The sequence below is a fragment of the Vombatus ursinus genome, unplaced genomic scaffold, assembly GCF_900497805.2.
Source record: "Vombatus ursinus unplaced genomic scaffold, bare-nosed wombat genome assembly UNPS02014801.1, whole genome shotgun sequence".
Taxonomy (NCBI): Eukaryota; Metazoa; Chordata; class Mammalia; order Diprotodontia; family Vombatidae; genus Vombatus; species Vombatus ursinus.
The window spans coordinates 7,018,327-7,035,882 of NW_020954579.1; the positions used below are offsets into that span (position 1 = coordinate 7,018,327).

Sequence of the window (17,556 nt, forward strand, 5' to 3'; positions counted from 1 at the left end):
CCAAATTCATGGACCCCTCCCTTGTGGAGAGTCTGAAGACCTAGTTAAGAACGCCTGAATTAAGCCATCTATCTCCTGAAGAAAAGAAATGGAGAGAGGCAGATACCCATGGGTGTCAGCAGTGATCAGGGGTGTGACGGCTGGTCCTCTCTCTTCTCCCCTCCCACCGGCCACGTCTTCTTCTTCCCTTCCCAAACCTACACTCACCTGGTCACACTTCTTGTGGTAGGCATCTTTCTCCTTCTGGGAAAGAAGCTTCCATTGCTGGCTACAAAGCACCATTCTTTCCGTGCTTGGTACGTCCTTCATGTTGGCCATCAGCTCCGCACAGTAGAGGGAGTAGCTATTTCTGGGGGAGGGCGTATGCATGGGAGTCACTAACCAAAAAGTGTCCACTGCTTAGGGTTTGTGGGGGCACATTACGAGCCACCCCCTAACTCCCCGTTCTTCCCCTCCTTTCCCCATTCTGGGAATGACTCTTACGGAGGTGGCTTGGTGGGTCGTCCATCAAATTTGTCCTTGAGCTGACGCTCTGCCTTTGTAAGGGTGGACTTGGTGATGCCTTCCTCGCTGATGTTGAGTTCGGGGTGCTTCTGGATGTAGTCTCTCATGATCTCCTGCAGAGTCGGGGTAGGGTGGAGGGAGGGGCGAACGGGGGCAAGGGGTTAGCAGGGATAGGTTGTGGGAGGCCAGCCGCTTCAGAAAGGGGAGGAAGAAAGAAGCTGGGGGATGGGAGCAGCCAGCTCTCTGGCCATACCCTCACCCCCTGGCAAAAGGGGGTGGGGATGGGTTGGTTTAAAAGCGCCCTGCCCTGCCCTGCTCTAGCCTGAGCCTTTAAGAGGGGTCAAGGTGGGATGAGGGAGAGGAAAGGGGGCCACAATGGCCCCTCCCTCTATTGGGGGCCAGGGATTAAACACCTCCCTTCGCTCAGCCTGGAAGTAACTTCCCAAAAACAGAGCGAGGTGGCCATGGAATAGAGTGGGTGAGGGTAGAGGGGTGAGGGGGCCCTCTGGGGGTCCCCTGCCCCGCCCCAAGTCATGAAGAGCTGGGGTGAGGGGCTGGGGGGCCCAGTGGTGGAATGCAGCGGAAGCCTGACCTCATACTCCTTCCGCTGCTCCAGGGCCTTATGAATCCATTTCAGCCTCTTTTTGTCCGAGAGCTGAGACCACTGCTTCCCCAGGGAGTCCTTCACCTCCTTCGTAGTGGCCTGGAAACCAAAAGCCGTCAGACACACACAGGCAGCCCGGGCAGGGGGAGGGGGGCAGAGAGACCCCCTCCCCCGAGGAGGGGGGACAGGAAGCCACGGGAGGACACATCAGCGTCCTCCACGGGCTGGAAGGGAAGGGACGGAGGGGAGGGTCAGAGGAAGGCCCCCCTCTCTCCCTCTCTCAGGGTAACAAGCGTGCGCAGACACTCTCACACACGCACACTGTCCAGCCCCCGGCCTTGTCCATGCAATACACCCCCCTGCCCATGGGCTCTCCTTTCCTGCTCCCCACCGCCGTGCATGGCCCCACCTGGCGCAATTTCCCAACCCTCCCTACCCCTGCCCCTCCCAAGCCTCAGCCCACTCACATCAGGGCGAACTTTCAGATACACCTTCTTTTCGTGAGTGTACCACAGCTGCTGGGGGGTTTTGGGTTTCTCAGGCACATCCGACTTCTTGGCATTCTGGATTAGGTCAGGGTGATCCTCCCTAGCCAGAGGATACCAGTAAGTGGGTGCTGAGGCAAGGACCCCAACCTGACTATGCCATTCCCCACCCCCATCCCTATCACACCAAGGTTCTAAGGGCCAATTTGACTGTAAGCTGTGATCGCCTCCCATGCCTCCCCATCAGGCTACATTTTCCACCAGGGGTCTGCATAAGAATCAAATCCTTCCACAAAGTGAAAACCCTGCCCTAGGCTGGTTGCCTTCTCAGTTCAGTAAGCCCCTTCTCCAATCCCACTTCCTTACCTGAATCGAGCCAGGTTTCGTTCAAACTCTTGTTTCTCTCTCTGGAAGTCTTGAATGTACTTCATCTGGGGGAGGGGAGGAGGGGTTACCCAGCAGGCAAGGTCTGCCTTTCCCCACATCACACAGAATCCCAGAAATTCACCCCAATGGGAGACTGAGCTTAGGGAGGGAAAATGGTCAGGTCAGCCTGCCTTTAACAGCAAGGGCAGAGGCAGAAAGCTCAAGAGGCACCAGGTCACAACAGCCAAGTCAGTCTCCCTTATCACATGAACTCTTCTGTCCTTTCAATCTGAGCACTGGCTCCAAATCTCACCTCTGACACTCCGTGTGACTTTTGAGAAGCCATTAACCCGTTCCCTCATCTGAACAATGAGCATTTCAGATAATGATCCTATCAGCTTTTTCTATGCCCACTTTTTACCTGCTTCATTGTCAGATTTCCCAGTGGGGCTGATGGGAAAGTTTCAGGCATCAGGGCAGGGAGAAAATAACACTAAATCTGAACCTTCCAAGGCCCTACTCCAATACCTCCTAGCAGTGTGACACTGGCCCAGTGACTCATTCTTCTGCAGTCTCAATTACCAACTTCCACAAGACTACAGAAAGCCTCAGATGAGAGGATATGTATTTTGTAAACCCTAAAACAGTTAACAAGAACTAGTCCTACTTCACTTCATAGGACTGACCTGTTCCTGAAAAGATGGCTGAAAATAGGGTGTTAAAAATCCATAGGGGTCACTTGCTATTTCTCAAACCCCCAAGTTACTTTGCTTCTGTCATGCTAGTATGCCCTAATTGAGCTGCCTTATTTTGAAATTTAGATTTTTCGCTATCAGGTTTCCTCTAGGGTCATACCTTCAGGTGCTCCTATCCCTTCTCTCATGGCCTTTCTCTCCAATTTCTTTTCCCTTTCTTATCTTGTTACCTCTATATTCTGCTTCCCAATTCCATCTTACCTCCTCTCTAATCTTTCCCCCTCCATAGACATTTCCTGTCTAACCCTTATTCATAATCATCTTTCTTCCTTTAGTTTTCTCGTTCTTAATTAACTCAAACCATAAAATTCAGGGCTGGTGGGGCAATGAGATCATGTAGTACAAACCCCATCTTACAGAGTGAGGAGCTGGGGCACAAGATTTAAATGTGTCCAAGGACATAAAGAGAGCAAGAGGCAGATTCAGAATTTGCTCATCCTCCACCCCACCTCCCATTGGTTCCCTCAATCTTCTTCTGTTTCTGAATTGTATCTTTATATTCCCATTTCTATTTTAAAAATTCTTATTCCCTTTTCCCCCTCATTGAATAATTGTTTCTATCCCTTCCCTTCACTTTCATCAAACCCTCCATTTTATCCTTCCCACCATCTTTTTTTTCCCCTTTCAGTCTGAGCTCGTTTCCTAACTTCCCTCCACTTTCAGTGTTTCTATTCTCTTCAGGGACTACTTTAATTCTTATCCCTTAGAGAACACAGAATGACCACAAGGGAAGGTCACACAGCTTACAGTAAAGCCTTCATTTCACAGGCAAAGAATACTGAGGCAGCCTAGGGAAGATTGGTCACACACTGAGCATGTGCAAAAATCCAAGTGACCTGACTCCTAAGTCTTTGGTTCTTCCCGAGACCATGCTGCTTCTTCCTCTCCTTCTAGGTTGTTTGTCTGCCCCTCCATCCTTTTCTGTGTGTACGTATATACAGTAACATATACACACACATGCATATGTGAATACAAGCACACAGGTATGTAGTTACCTCTTGCTCTTCTGGTCAAACCAAGGCAGAAAGCAATGACTTAAAGAGATGGGGTTCCCATCTGACTTTGAAATACATTTACAACTACTTTTGAATGACAAATTTACCTTCCTCATTGTACAAAGTATAATTTGTCCTCATCTCCTACTCTCCTCCTACCTCCATTTTTCTTTGTCCAGGTTCTTCTCTCTCTTCCCTTCCCCCCTTTGATTCCTGCTTCTCTGTCTCCTTTATCTATGTCCTGCCCATCCTAAATTCCAGTCACTTGTGTCCTCCTCCCCCAATCTCTTCCTTAGGACCCATCCTTAACCCTGTGGTTATGCTGTGGTTTTTCTATCTGTTTCTATATATCACTGATTCAATGTGGAAGTCTCTGTACAAAAGCTGTCAATCACTGCCCCCATTTCTATCTCTGTGTGGTTTGGGCAGTCCCAGCTCCAGCTTCCTGCCCACCAGTCTTCCGGAAACTTAAATTTTAATCCATGAGTGGGTGCCCCCACCTCCAGCATGCTATCAATATGTCTTTAAGAGAGCATGCCTTCATGCATGTCTGTTTGTAGAAAAGCATGTATGACTATAATATGGTTTTGAGTTTTGGACAAAGTGTATGCCTGGCTTCCAAGTGTGTGAGGATGCATCTATGTGGGAGAACACATGTACAAAAATAAATGTTTATGGGACAGAATGTATGTATGTCTAGGTGCGTACATACCTGTACCATGCCTACTTGAGAGAACACATGGCACTGTATAACAATGTGAGTCTATCCCCACCTGAGTTCACTTATATGTGATGGAGCCTGTGAATAAATGGATGTGGTCCAGTCCCAACTCCGAGCATCCACTGCGTATGTGTGCCCATCATAATACAGGCAAAGTGGAACCATTCCTCCCACCTCTGTTTGTCCCCCTCCCCCCACCTTCTTCTTCTCAGGAAGCTCCTTATACTTCTTAGACAAGATTTTCGTCAGATCCAGGTTGCTCATCTCTGGGTGAAGTTTTGCATACTTAGCCCGCTTCTCCATAAAAAATCGGAAATAAGGGGTCAGAGGCTTCTTGGGGAAGTCCGGATGTTTCTGGAAGGAGAAAGGCCAAAGTGATAGCCAGGTTCAGCCTTCTCACCTTACCCCAAATTCATTTTCCCTCTGACCTCATCAGGTCTCAGAGACCCACCTTGAGTTTTTTGCCTTTGTAAGGATTCTTGACATGCTCCTGGGCATCCAGAATAAGTTCTGTCAACGTTCGGAACTTCCTTACCTTAGGGAGGACAAAAAATGATATTGGGGATGTCAGTGGCTGGGATTACTGCTCACTCATTTTCTTAGGTAATAACCATGTTGCCAGAGTAAAAAGCAAAGCCCCAAGCTAGGAACACGCACTCTTATGTAGCAGCAAAAGAGAGAAAAAAGAGACACAGAGAGATGGGGGTGGAGGAGATGGAGAACTAGTAAAAGATGGCCACATCTATAGATGTACAGAAGCACCTTCTCCAACCAGTTACTAGGGGAGAGACAAGTCACACCTTTTGCAAAGACAACCCCACTTCTCCGCCATCAATAGGTAGATAAGGACACCCACATGAAACAAATTATGGTATTCTGCCTTGGGAGACTAGAGTAGGTGGAGGTTTAGAAGAAATGGTTACCTCATTAGAGATCTCAACCCATTTGAGTTTGCACATATCCCCAGAGAAGTCCTTAAAGGCAACTTTCTCCCAGTCCATGTGTGATTCTGTGGTTTTGAACTTGGAGCTGTCATTAGAAGGCAGATTGTTCTTCATGCATTCCAACAAGGTCAGCATATCTTCCTGGGACCAGCGGTCTGTTGGGAAGGAGGCAAGTTGATGTCACTATCATAAAAGAGTAAGGCTGGGCTCCAACCCCATAGAATATAAACTCCCTGAGGGCAGGGGCCATTTCATATTTTTTTTTTTTGTCTTTGTATTCTTCTCGTTTTGCTAGGTACATCTGGTACATAGTACAAGTTTTCATAACTATTTCTTTGCTGAATTACATTGACTTCCAAAGCTCAGCTTCCTTCAGGACTCAATTTGTCTCCCTGGCAGAAGGCTCATCATCCCACATAGGCTGAGGCTCCAATGTGCTGTCCTTAGGAACTCTTTTTTTTCCTGTCTCCTACCACCTGAGAGATGGAATGTAGCATCCAAGTGACCAAGGACCCAAGCCAAAAGAACTCCTATTTCCCTTTGGCATATGAGCAGTGTTTTCATAGGATTACAGATTGGGCAGGGACCTGAGATATCATCTCTTCCAACCTTATTTTATGGAAAAACAAACAGAAACCCAGGGATGAAGTGAACTGCCCAAGGTCATACAATAAGTAACAAGTAGCAGAGCTGGAATTTGAACTCAGTCTTGCTGCCTCTTCATGGGGGATTAGTCCTAGAACCTTTCCCTATACTACTCAATATCCAAAAAAAAAGCTGAAATCATATGGAAAAGAATCTCATCAGATTAAGGAACAGAACTTTAGCTTAGGCCAAGAAGAAGCAACAAAAGGAGACAGCTTATAATTTGGGGTCTTTGTTGGGCAGGGGTGGCGAAAAAATGATTTTCTATCAAATTATTCAAATAGGAAAGGGAGGAGCAAAAGCTTTCGGGGACACAGAGGATGCCCTTCCCAATGGGGCCGGATATAGGGACTGCTTTGCAGCCCACAGAGTTCAGCTGGTTTCTCTGAGAGAGGAAGTGGGGGAGGCAATGTATGGTAACAGCTGCCAAGTTGTAGCTGAGGCTTAACACCCTGGCTGTGGATGTGGGAGAGACCCTGAGAAAGTCACACAGATGTTTCTTTATCACATCTCGAAACCAGGGAGTAAAGAAGGGACATCTTCAATGCCCCTAATCCCACAAGAAAGGGATATGTAGGGAATTTTTACAGAGGTAGGAAAAATGAAATTGAAATTGGGGTGGGAGGAGAGAATAATTGTCCCTTGGCTGGACAGGGAGGTAGAGGTAGGAATCTGAAAAAGCCACAGTCCCAGGTAGAGGGGCAGTATTCCCTAGGGGGTTGGGGGGGGGGGTTAGGCACAGTGCAGAGAGAAGAGGGTTGGGTGCCTTGGGAAAGAATGCCTAGCCTTCTTGGCTCAACTCCCTAAGAAACCAAAGATGGGGATTTGAAACAGCTGTTCCAAACAATCCAAGTCCAGACCCAAAGCAAGCATCTGGGTTTCTTTTTCGCACTGTATGTGTATTGGTTTATGGATAGTGATGGAGAAAGGAGGGAGTTGTTAAGCAGCTGTCCCAGAAACCAAAATCAAAGTGGTTTATTCATTTTCATTTTTATCCAATAAGTAACCTGCAACAGACAAAGGTCCTTCTTAGCACAGGTCACAGGAACCCATAATCCTCTCAGGGCAATGCCAGATGCTTCAATCCCTATCCCTTCCCCCAACCTCCCCTCCCTCTGACCAAGCTGGATTTCTTCACTATTCCAAGAGTGAAAAGAGATTTGAACTCAGTTGCTCAATACAGGCTAAGGTATAAAATAACCATAAAGAAGCTACCCCACCCCATCCCAGAAAATCGTTATCAATTTAATAAAATTGAAGCCTTTGTCACCCCCCCCCCAAAGACTTGCTCTTCATACCTTACCCCCCCCAACCCAAAGTGAGAGGTGAATTGTCTATGGCCTTACATCAAAGTGACACCCCCACCACTCCCACAGCTGGCTGGAGCCCAAGAGAAATTTTGTTCTCTGAAGACTGAATAATTAAGCAACTTCTTATTCTTGAACATCAGGATGGAAAAAAATATTCTATGTATGGGGGTGGGAGAGCAGAGGATATTTTCTGAAATGGAGGACAAATAACTTAGATCTATCCAGTCTTGTAGTAGCAGGTGCTTTAAAGGTATCTGGAGATTTGTAATGTCTTCATTCAACAAACATTTATTGGGCACCTACTATGTGCAGAGCATTCTGAGGGATACAAAGATAAATAAAACAGGTTGCTTGCCCTCAAGGAGCTTCTAAAGTCTTATTCTTCGTGCTTTATCCCCAAAAGGGATGATTTTGCTCAAAGTCTAAGTAGTAGGCAGTGCTGATGGCAGTACCCAGAATTTGGTGGTGGGAGTGAACTGAACATCCCATCCCCAAGCTTAAAGATCTCTCATCTTAAGATGGGGGAGGAGGTGGTGTTGGTGAGAAACTGAGGCTAGGGAAGGGACGGTTCTATACCCCCACAAAGAAGTGGCTTTCTAAGCACTAGGTGGGGGTTGGAGGTAAGAGTTCTCCCACCTTGGCCTTTGGGTACGGCCATCTCCAGGTCGGTGGGGCAGTCAGCTTCTCCGTTCATTGTCCAGCTGTCCAGCTTCTACTTCTGTCCTGGTGAGCCAGCCCGGGAGTGAAAGGCGTTTCACCCTAGAAAGAGCACACCCATTCCCCAATTCAGCCTGGCTGGGAGCACCAGCAGGTTCCCCTTCAGCTTCTCCCCCTAAAAGAAAGGAGGCAGTCTCCACACTTCCCACCCACCCTCTGGACTGCCAAAGGTGCCCCCCCCTTGCTGTCCCCCTCCCCCCTCCCCTCCCCCTGCAGCAGGGCTCAGCCTAGAGGAGGTGGGCAGGCTTGCAGGAGTACTCCCAGGCCCCCACGTGTGTGGTTGCTCAGGGCTCCAGGGTGCAGCGAGCTCCACCCCAAGGAAAAAACAAAACTCTCTCCACACGCGGGGGAGGGGGGTGGCCCGAGGGGAGGGGGGGAGGAGAAGGGCGGGTAAAGGGCGCGCGCCGCCGCGGGAACAGGGGCGCGCGCGCCAGTCTCCTCCTCCTCCCCCCCCCCCCCCCTTCCCCTGCTCCCCCCCGCCTCCGCAGCCCGGCGGGGACCCGGACGCTGCGCAGCCACCGCCAGCCCCGGAGCGCCGCGGCCGCACCGCCCCCGGGGAACCGGATCCGGATTCCTACCGCCCTCCCCCCCCTTCCCCGAGCCTCCAGCCCGGGCCAGCCAGCCCGGGGCCGAGCAGCTGGAGCTTCCCACTACCCTCAGCCCTGGGGGACCCTCCCGCCCCCCGCTCCGGAGCCGGGCTCAGCAGCAGCCGCGGCCGCAGCAGCCGCGGCCCCAGCGGCCGGAGTCAGCACCTCCTCGTCCCCCGAGCCCCGCGGCCCAGCCCAGGCGGCGCCCCCGCCCCGGCCCCCGGGGAGTTGAGCCAAGACCGAGAGGGAGGGAGGCAGCCAGGCAGGCAGGCGGGGGCGTACAGGACTCGCCGTCCCCGCCGCCCCCTCCGGCGATCCGGGAGAACTGCGGCTCCCGCCCCGGGAGGAACGCGGGCTCCCCCGCCCTGCGACTAGGCTCGGCCTGGGCCTCCCCGCGCCCGGCTGCCCCGCGCGTCCTCCTCCGTCTGCTCCGCGTTCTCTCCCCCCAGCCTCCTCCTCCTCCAGCTCCCCCGGGGCAGGATTTCTCCCGGGGGCTCGGGCCCCCTCGCGCAGCCTCCGGCTCCGTCCTCGTCCTCCTGCTCCAGCTCCCTCGGCCCCAGCCCACGTTCTCCGGCCCTTTCTCCCCTTCCGCGCTCCCGGGTTGCCGTCCCCCCTTGCTCGGCCCTCGGTCCCCTCCCTCCACGTTGCTCGATCTCCTTCCCCCGGCGCAACCTCTCGCTCTTCCTCCCTAGCCCTAGTCCCGCGATTACCGGGCGCAGCTCCGCGTCCGGGTGCCCCGCTCCCGCGGCTCCCTCCTCCCCCGCTCTGCCGGGCACAGCCGCAGCTCCCTCCCGCGGCAGCTCCTCCTCCTCCGAGCGCGGCTGGGGCGGCGGCTGCTGAGGCGGCTGCTGCTGCTGCTGCTGGGGCGGCGGCGGCTGTGGCTGCGGCGGCGGCTGCTGCTGCTGCTGCTGCTGCTCCTCGCGGCGAAAAGCACAAAGCACAGCGCCCTCCGCCTGCAGGCAGCCCGCCCGCCCGCCCGCCGGCCGGTCCCGGGCTCTGCGAGCACACCCCCCGTCGCCGCTGCAGCCTCCGCCGCCGGAGCGGGAAGGAGGAGGGAGAAGGGAGGAGGAGGAGCGGGGAGGGGGGGCGGGAGAAGCGGGGCAGCGAGCGCGTCCTTCCCCGTAGAGCGCACACCGACCCCCGGGGAGCGAGCGCCCGCCCGCCCCGAAGGCTCCTCTCCCTCCCACAGCCCAGCCCGGGCGGGCTCCACGGGGGGCAGCTGGGAGGAGGGGCGGGGAGCTGGGGGGGACCCGGGCGGCCGAGGCGGAGGGAAGGAAGGGGGGGGAGATGGCGGCAGCAGCGGTGGCTGGTGGCGGCTGGGGGGGGCTGAGGGAAAGAGACACGCAGCCGCCCGGATGGCGGCGGAGATCGGGGCCGGGGAGAAGGAGTGAACTGGCGGCGAGAGCGACCTCCCCAGACCCATAGGAGAACTAGCAGCCTCGGCTGCTGGAGGGCGCAAGGCCCGGGCCCAGGAGAGGGCACACCATGGGTCCCCCAGACCCTGGGAAGTAGCAAAGGAATCTCCCCCATAATTTTGTATCTTCTTTCTGCGGAGCTCGGCACAGAAAATTTGGTTCTCCGTCTACCTCCCAGGGCATAATCCGTGCCCTCTTCCCCTTGCTAGCTCCTCACTACCACTACCTTCACCCCCAAATCGGCGCTGCGGAGCCGAGAGACAAGCTGGCCGCAGAGCAGCGTTTGCCGCTTCTCCCCTTTCTCGCCGGGCTTCGCTTTCCTTCCCAGAAAAATACGGTTCCAAAATCTTGTTTAAAAAAAAAAAACCCAGCAAACCCCCCCCCCCCCCCCCCAAAAATTTCCATTTCTCTCTACACCCCGGAAACGCCGCGGGAATCGGGTCTGAGGTGGCGCCTCCGAGGAGCAGGCTCAATTCAGGTCGGCATGGCTCGCTCGGGCCTTCCCCGAGCGCATGGAGATCCGCCTCCCGCAGCTCCTCTCTCGGCTCCCCCATTACCCTGAAATACGGCGACGCAGAGGCTTCCTTACCCGGCTCTGTGTGTCTAGCTCTGGGTGCGCGGGCCGGGGGGTATCCGGGGAGCGGTGGCTGGGCGAGGGAGCGGGACGTGGAGCCGATCCGCAGCTCCCGCTGCAGCCGACGCCAAGGGAGCGAGTCGCCAGACAAAGCCCGCGATGGCGAAGCGGAGGGACGGCTAATGGCGAGCCACACGCGCGGCGCTCCGCCCGCCCCGCTCCGTCCGCCCGCCCCGGCGCAGCGCAGCAGCGCTCCGAGCGCTCGCCCTGTCAGTGCCCCAGCCCCGCCGCCGCCGCCTGCCAGGCCTTCCCCGGCCTCTCCTTTCCCCCTCCTCTTCGGCCGAGCTCCCTCAATCTCCCCCCACCGACCCCTCCCCTCCCGCTGGGGGGCTGGAAAAAGGAAAAAAACCCACCACTTTTTTCCCCTCTTTTTGGCTTTCCCCCTTCCTTCTCGCACTCACCTGCGGAGCCGCCAGGAGGGCCAGGGGTGGGGGGCAAGTGGGGCTGGTGCCGGGGAGCGCTGGTTGAAAGCTAGCCAAGCTCTGCAGCGCCCGACCCGGGCGTGGACTCCGCCGCCAGTCCCCGCAGAGAAATCGTCCTCCTACCCCCGCCTCCATCGCTCTGCTTTTTTCTTCCAATCAGCCGGGCGCTTGGCGGCTCCTCCATCCTCCAGCCAAGCTCCACAGCCCTACAGCGGACTCCACTCCTCCATCTGCTCTCTCCGGCTCCTCTCTTCCCTACCCTGGACTGGAGAAGAGGGGAGGGGGGGTGGGGGGGGAGAGAGAGACGGAGGTGGATTTATTAGGGAACCTGCTTCTCTTTTCCCCTCACACCACCCCTCCCTCCCTTTTCTTCTCTCTTCTCCCTGGCTTCTCTCCCTCTTGCTTCTTTTCAACTCTCCCTTCTCGCGACTGGGGTGTTGTGAGTGTGTCTCTCTGTGTGTGTCTGTGCGCGTTTTTTTTTTTTTTTTATTGCTCTTTGCTTTTGCAACACTGAAGCCAAAAGAAGAGGAGGAGGAGAAAGAGAAGGGGGGGCATGGTATGTCAAAATTCTCTTCTTATATTTCCAGAAAAACAAAAAAGCCCCCCCCCCCCGTTTCCATCTCAGTTCCTTTAGGGCCTTCTGGTTCTTATGCCCCTCCGTGGAATTCGTAATACGCGTGATTTTCTCCAAAAGTTCTCCCCTAGGGTGGGCGATGATGCTGAAGAGGGAGGCTTGGTACCAACGGGAGAGAAAACTCCCCCTACCTCCCACCCTTAGGCGGAAAAAAAAAAGAAAAAACCTAAACTCAAGAGTGAAGGGAGAGCTAGGAGCTAGGCGGGGCTCCGGGAAAAGGGCTTGGGAGAGGTTGGGTTTGCCTTCTCTCTTCTCTCTCCCTTTCGTCTGTCTCCTTTTCGCCCCAGCGAGATCCCCCTTTAATTTTTTTTTCTCCTCTTTAATCTAATTTCTTCCAACTCCACCTTTGTTGTTATGGGCGTCACGGTCCGGCTAGCCAATCCCCACCACGGGATCAGCTTGCTTGTCAAAAAGGCCTGGGTCATCCCGGAGAAAGAGGGTGGCTGGAGCAGTCTTAACCCCCCCCCCCCAAGCACCCGGCGGCGAGAGGCTCGGGAGGGACCCAGGGAGCCCCAGTGCTGTGCCTGCAGAGGCTGCCTGCAGAGGCTGGTCGGGATCACTCTCTACTCCTAGGCGGCCTCCTTCCTGTTAGGCCTTCCCGTCAGGGGCGGGGAGGGAAGGAGGAGGCATTTCTCAGCTTTAACTGGCCCTCTGGGGCTTGGGGTTTATCAAAGGGGACAGTTATAGGGGAGTGGGGGGCGCCTCGGCGGCCCTCCCTCCTCCTCCCACGAGGCTTATGCTAGCTGGTGGTTTCTATCCCCTCCACCGAGGAAGTGGCTTTTCAAGCCTTGGGATCCCGAGGGGCAGTCTAGGAAAGGGAGCCTACGAGGCTTGCACTAGTGTCTGGGTGAGGGGTCGGGGTCGGAGCGGGGGGGGGATTGCCTCTCCGCTCCCCCTCCTCCAGCAGCGCCATCTTCCCGGGCAAAGGGCTGCGAGGCTCGTCCAGCACCATCATGCACGCTCTTGTGCAGATACAGTTGCTTTTCTCACCCACAAGGCATGTGTTTTAGGGGGATGGTCAGACGGTTGTGTATTCCCTCCTGTTTCCAGGGAGGATTCAAAACACTTTACGAGCATAACCTCATCACACATCTGCCTACTTACATAATCAAGGGGGAAAAAAAGCACAGGCCACAATTTGTGCTCTGAATGCCGCTTTCTCCCAGCGAGTAGGGATTATTTCATTTAGTGTAGTATTCTTACTCCCTGGGCCTGGAACACAATAGACGATTAATCAGTGCTTGTCAATTGTTGATAATGTGACAAAGGTGGATGTTTTGTCGGCACGTACAGTATATTATAGGCCTGTTATTTCCACCTGAAAGGGCTCTTTAAGGTGACTGTGCAGTGGGCCTCCTTTCTTCCTTCCCGCCCTGGACAGGAGGAAACTGAGGCCCAGAAAGATTTCCCTCCCCCAAGCTAGACCTGGAAGCCAGCGGCCTGGCTCCTAGCCTGCACTTACACACTGCTGGGCCAAGAGGCTATTATGGAAAGTACTTTGGAATGAAGCAGGGCTATCCCGACTTACAGGAATGGCAATTATTGATTTTTTATTCCTTGATTGACAAAAGTCACAGATGGCTCCCTTCCCATTTGAAAACAGGCAGTTTTGTTTATGTCCAGTGCCTTCCTCTCGAGGTTAGGAAATGAATAGCAGGGAATCTGCAGATTTGAATCCAACTGCAGCCAGCCTTCTTCCCCTAACAATCCTAGCCTTCTCCCTACCCACCCCCCTCCAACCTCCAGGATCACCTGACTTGAAAGACCTGGAGTATAATAGTAAATAATAGTAATAATAGTAAAAACAGCTAATCAACAGATTAACTTCATTTAAAAGCCCCTAGATTTAGAGTTGGAAGGAACCTTCGACACCATCAAGTCCAACTCCTTCAGGAAGATGAAAAGGTTAAGGGACTTGCTCAGGGTTGTGCATTAATTACATTTCTGAAGCTGAATTTGAACTCAGGCTTTCCTGACTCTGTCCAGCAGCATTCTAGTCACTCACTACTTCACCTACCTGCATTAAAGTCTAGACAGGGTAGACTCAGTGAATTCTGGAAATTTTGCAATTCAATTCAGCAAAGACTGATTAAGGTTCTACTATATGGAATAGCATTAGGGAAGCAAAGCTTGCTTTTCTTTTTCTTTCTTTTTTCTTTTTTTAAATGGCATAATCCTCTTATCCTCATGGAACCTATATTCCTCTAGAGGAGATAGATACAACGTGAACACATGTATAAGTACAAGCTAGGGGTTAGAGCATGAGGACAATTTTTTCTTCCCTTTTAAATTAATTTCTTCCATTTCCATTTTTGTTGTTGTGGGCATGGTGGTCTGGCCAGACAGTTCCTGTCACAGGATCAGCTTGCTTGTCGAGGCAACAGAAAAATGCAGCCAAAATGTACTCTAGGAAATATTCTGGCAAAATATGTGGATTTTTTAAAATTAATTTTTTTGTTTTCATTATCCTGAACTTAAATATCAAAAAAGTAAGTTGCCATATATGTATATGAAACCATGAATCTCCATTTCATACTGTTTTAAAAAGTACATAATAAATTCCACATGTTAATTTCAAAATTGGCTTGTCAGTGCTTTCTTATGAACTTCCTTCTTTTCTGCAAAATTAAAAAATTGCTCTCTTTTTAAAAAAAATCACTTTTTAAATGGTCAAATTCTCAGATGAAGAAATTAAAGCCATCTATAGTCATATGAAAAAATGCTCTAAATCACTATTGATTAGAGAAATGCAAATGAGAACAACTCTGAGATACCACATCACACCTATCAGATTGACCAACATGACAAAACAGGAAATGATAAATGTTGGAGAAGATGTGGGAAAATTGGAACACTAATGCATTGTTAGTGGAGTTGTGAAATGATCTAACCATTTTGGAGAGCAATTTGAAACTATGCCCAAAGGACTATAAAAATGTGCATACCCTTTGACCCAGCAATAGCATTTCTAGGGCTATATCCCAAAGAGATCATACAATTGGGAAAAGGACCCACATGTACAAAAATATTCATAGCAGCTCTTTTTGTGGTGGCAAAGAATTGGAAGTTGAGAGGATGCCCATCAATTGGGGAATGACTGAGCAAGTTGTGTTATATGAATGTGATGGAATACTATTGTGCTGTAAGAAATGATGAACAGGCTGACTTCAGAAAAACCTGGGAAGACTTGTATGGTCTGATACTGAGTGAAGTGAGCAGAATCAAGAGAACGTTGTACATAATAACAGCCATGTTGTGTGATGACTAATATTGATAAACTCAATCCTTCCTGGCAATACAAAGATCTAAGACATCTCCAGAGGCCTTGTAATGGAAAATGCTATCCACATCCAAAGAAGGAACTATGGAAGTTGAATTGCTATTTTTTTTCCTCTTCTGTTGAGTTTTGTTTCCTCTTTCTGATGGTTCCTCCTATTGGTTTTAATTTTTACTTACAACATCACTAATGTGAAAATATGTTTAATATGAATGTAAATGTATATCCTACATCAGATTGTGCACCATCGTGGGGAGGAAGGGGGAGAAAAATTTTAAACTCAAAAGCATATGGAAGTGATTATTGATAAATCAAAATAAATTAATAAAAAAACAAACAAAAATCACTTTTGTTAAATTTTCTCATCCCCATACAGTTCCATCCCCAGCCCCAATTAAAAACAGAGACAAAAACAAAAACAACTTCTTAATGAACAAGCATAGTCAAGCAAAATGAATCCACATAGTGGCCATGTCCAAAAATGTATGCTTCTGCACCTTTAGTCCACTATCTCTATCAAGATATCAGGATGTGAGTAACATGCTTTATCATAGATCCTCTAAGAGACACGGTTGGTCATCCTTTCAAAGTTGTTTTCTTTTATAATGTTATTGTCCTTAGACAAATCATGCTCTTGGTTCTGTATCAATTTATGCTGTCCAGATTTCTCTGAAATCATCTTTTTTTAAAATCATTTTTTTTGGCAGAGTAATAATAGTTCAGTCATTCCCCCTTAGATTCTAGATCTTTGCCCCCCCAACCTGCCCCCTTTTAATACTGTCTTGGAATCAGGAAATTTGTTTTGTTTGTAACTGTTCCCTCCCTGCTATCGTCCTTCTTCTTAACCTCAAATTATACACCGCCCTCCCCTACCCTTGCTTTCCTATTGAGTTTAATGTATTTCTACAAAAAAAACTGTATCAGTTTGTTCAGCCCGCCTTTGTTTCAAATAAAAGTAAGGTATAGCTGATGCTGTTACCCCTCACTCCAGGTTTGTGTGCTCCTTAAATGTATACCAATTATTAGAAATGTCAAATTCCACCCCTTTCTTCCTCCTTTCTACACTAGCATATTCTTTTTATTCTCTTTTCCTTTTTAAAACTTTTAGAACAGAACTAATCCACCAAGTCCTGTTTTTCTAATTTAGCTCCTGCTGTATAATACTCTCAAGATATTAAAGTTCTGAAGGGATACTAGCCTCTTCTGTCATTATCCAACTCCTTCCATTTGCTGAACTAAATTTAGTTTTCTAGGTTTCTTTGGACCCTGATGCTGTTATTTTGAAATTCCTACTTGGCTCTGATCTTTTCATTAGAAATGCTTGAAACATGGGAAAAAATTCCATTCATGCCCACCCCCAATGCCCCCCCATAGAATTATACTCGGCTTTGCAGGGTAAATTATACTTGGTTATTAGTCCATATTTTTGCCTTTTGGAATATTATGTTCCAAGATCTTCCGTGTATTATGGAAGCTACCGGGTCTTATGTGTACTTGATCCTGTTTGTGGTTCCTTGGTATCCAAACTGTTTCTTTTTGGAAGCTCACAATATTTTTTCTTTGATATAGGAGCTCTGGATTTTGGCTATGAAACTCCTGGAATTTATTCTTTTGATTCCCCCCCCTCCCGGGAGGTGTTTGGTGGGCTCTTTTTGTCTCTGCTTTGCTCTTCTTTTAATAAATCTGGACAGTTTTCATTTATGGTTTCTTTGAAATATACTATCTAGGCTTTGGGGAAAAAATCATGGTTTTCAGGGAGTTCGATAATAAAAATTATCTCTCTTTGACTTGTTTTCCAGATCAGTTGTTTTTGATATTGGGTTACATTTTCCTCAATTTTTTCAATGTTTTGATTTTGTTCTAATATTTCTTGTTGTCTTTTGGAGACATTGACTTCTTTTGGTCCATTCTAGTTTTCAGGGAGTAAGCTTACTATTTTCTCTCTTAATCTATTAATTAACCTTCCAATTCTTTCCTCTAGCAATTTAATTTTATTTCTTCTCGATATTCATGGCATCCTTGTGGAAAATCCATTTTTTCCTTTGAGTTTCTGCTTGCAGTTGTTAGGGAGTTGCTCTTTTAGGCTAGATTTATGGCCATCTCTAGGTCTACCATAAATTTTATATTAATTGATGTCTCCTTTTGGTGGTTTGTTCATTTCTTCAGCTTTAGTTCTTGAGCTTGGACTTTCTGCCAAGGCCTGGGTTCTGCTCTTGCTGTGCGTTTTTGGAGAGAGGTGGTTAGCCTTTGCTTGGCCTCCTCCTGGGTTAGTTGGACTCCTGGGTCAATCTCTGCCTCCTGGGGTTGGAACATCCTGATTCCTGGAAGTGCAGAGTGATGGATCTTCAGGGCTTCCCATGTCGTCCCAGGACTAAGTGCTAGAGAGCTCAGAGTCCCAGGGCATCTGGTTTGACCTGGGCTGAGCACTATAGCACCACACTGATCACTGTTGCTTCCCAGGTCTTCCAAGGCCTTTTTCTTTCTTTCTTTTTTCCTTTCTTTCTTTCTTTCTTTCTTTCTTTCTTTCTTTCTTTCTTTCTT

At 50.1% G+C, this 17,556-nt stretch overlaps 1 protein-coding gene across 6 annotated transcripts in view; it reads right to left on the bottom strand.

Annotated features, from left to right (window-relative positions):
- Positions 1–12,255, bottom strand: part of UBTF (upstream binding transcription factor) — a 22,094-nt gene extending 9,839 nt beyond the window's left edge. Inside the window, exons 1-11 of one of the 6 annotated variants that reach the window (XM_027872824.1) lie at positions 12,083–12,255; positions 11,084–11,369; positions 7,966–8,088; positions 5,354–5,529; positions 4,882–4,965; positions 4,629–4,784; positions 1,960–2,024; positions 1,576–1,696; positions 1,097–1,207; positions 484–617; positions 208–349 (exon numbers count right to left, since the gene is read on the bottom strand). In XM_027872824.1, coding sequence (XP_027728625.1) covers positions 208–349; positions 484–617; positions 1,097–1,207; positions 1,576–1,696; positions 1,960–2,024; positions 4,629–4,784; positions 4,882–4,965; positions 5,354–5,529; positions 7,966–8,023 — 1,047 coding nt within the window. In that variant the 5' untranslated portion in view covers positions 8,024–8,088; positions 11,084–11,369; positions 12,083–12,255. Of the gene's footprint in view, positions 1–207; positions 350–483; positions 618–1,096; positions 1,208–1,575; positions 1,697–1,959; positions 2,025–4,628; positions 4,785–4,881; positions 4,966–5,353; positions 5,530–7,965; positions 8,089–9,343; positions 9,416–10,274; positions 10,359–10,637; positions 10,739–11,083; positions 11,450–12,082 lie in introns of those variants that run through there. The other 5 variants (XM_027872821.1, XM_027872823.1, XM_027872826.1 and 2 more) reach the window with 5 other exon arrangements.
- Between the last annotated feature and the right edge of the window lie 5,301 nt (positions 12,256–17,556).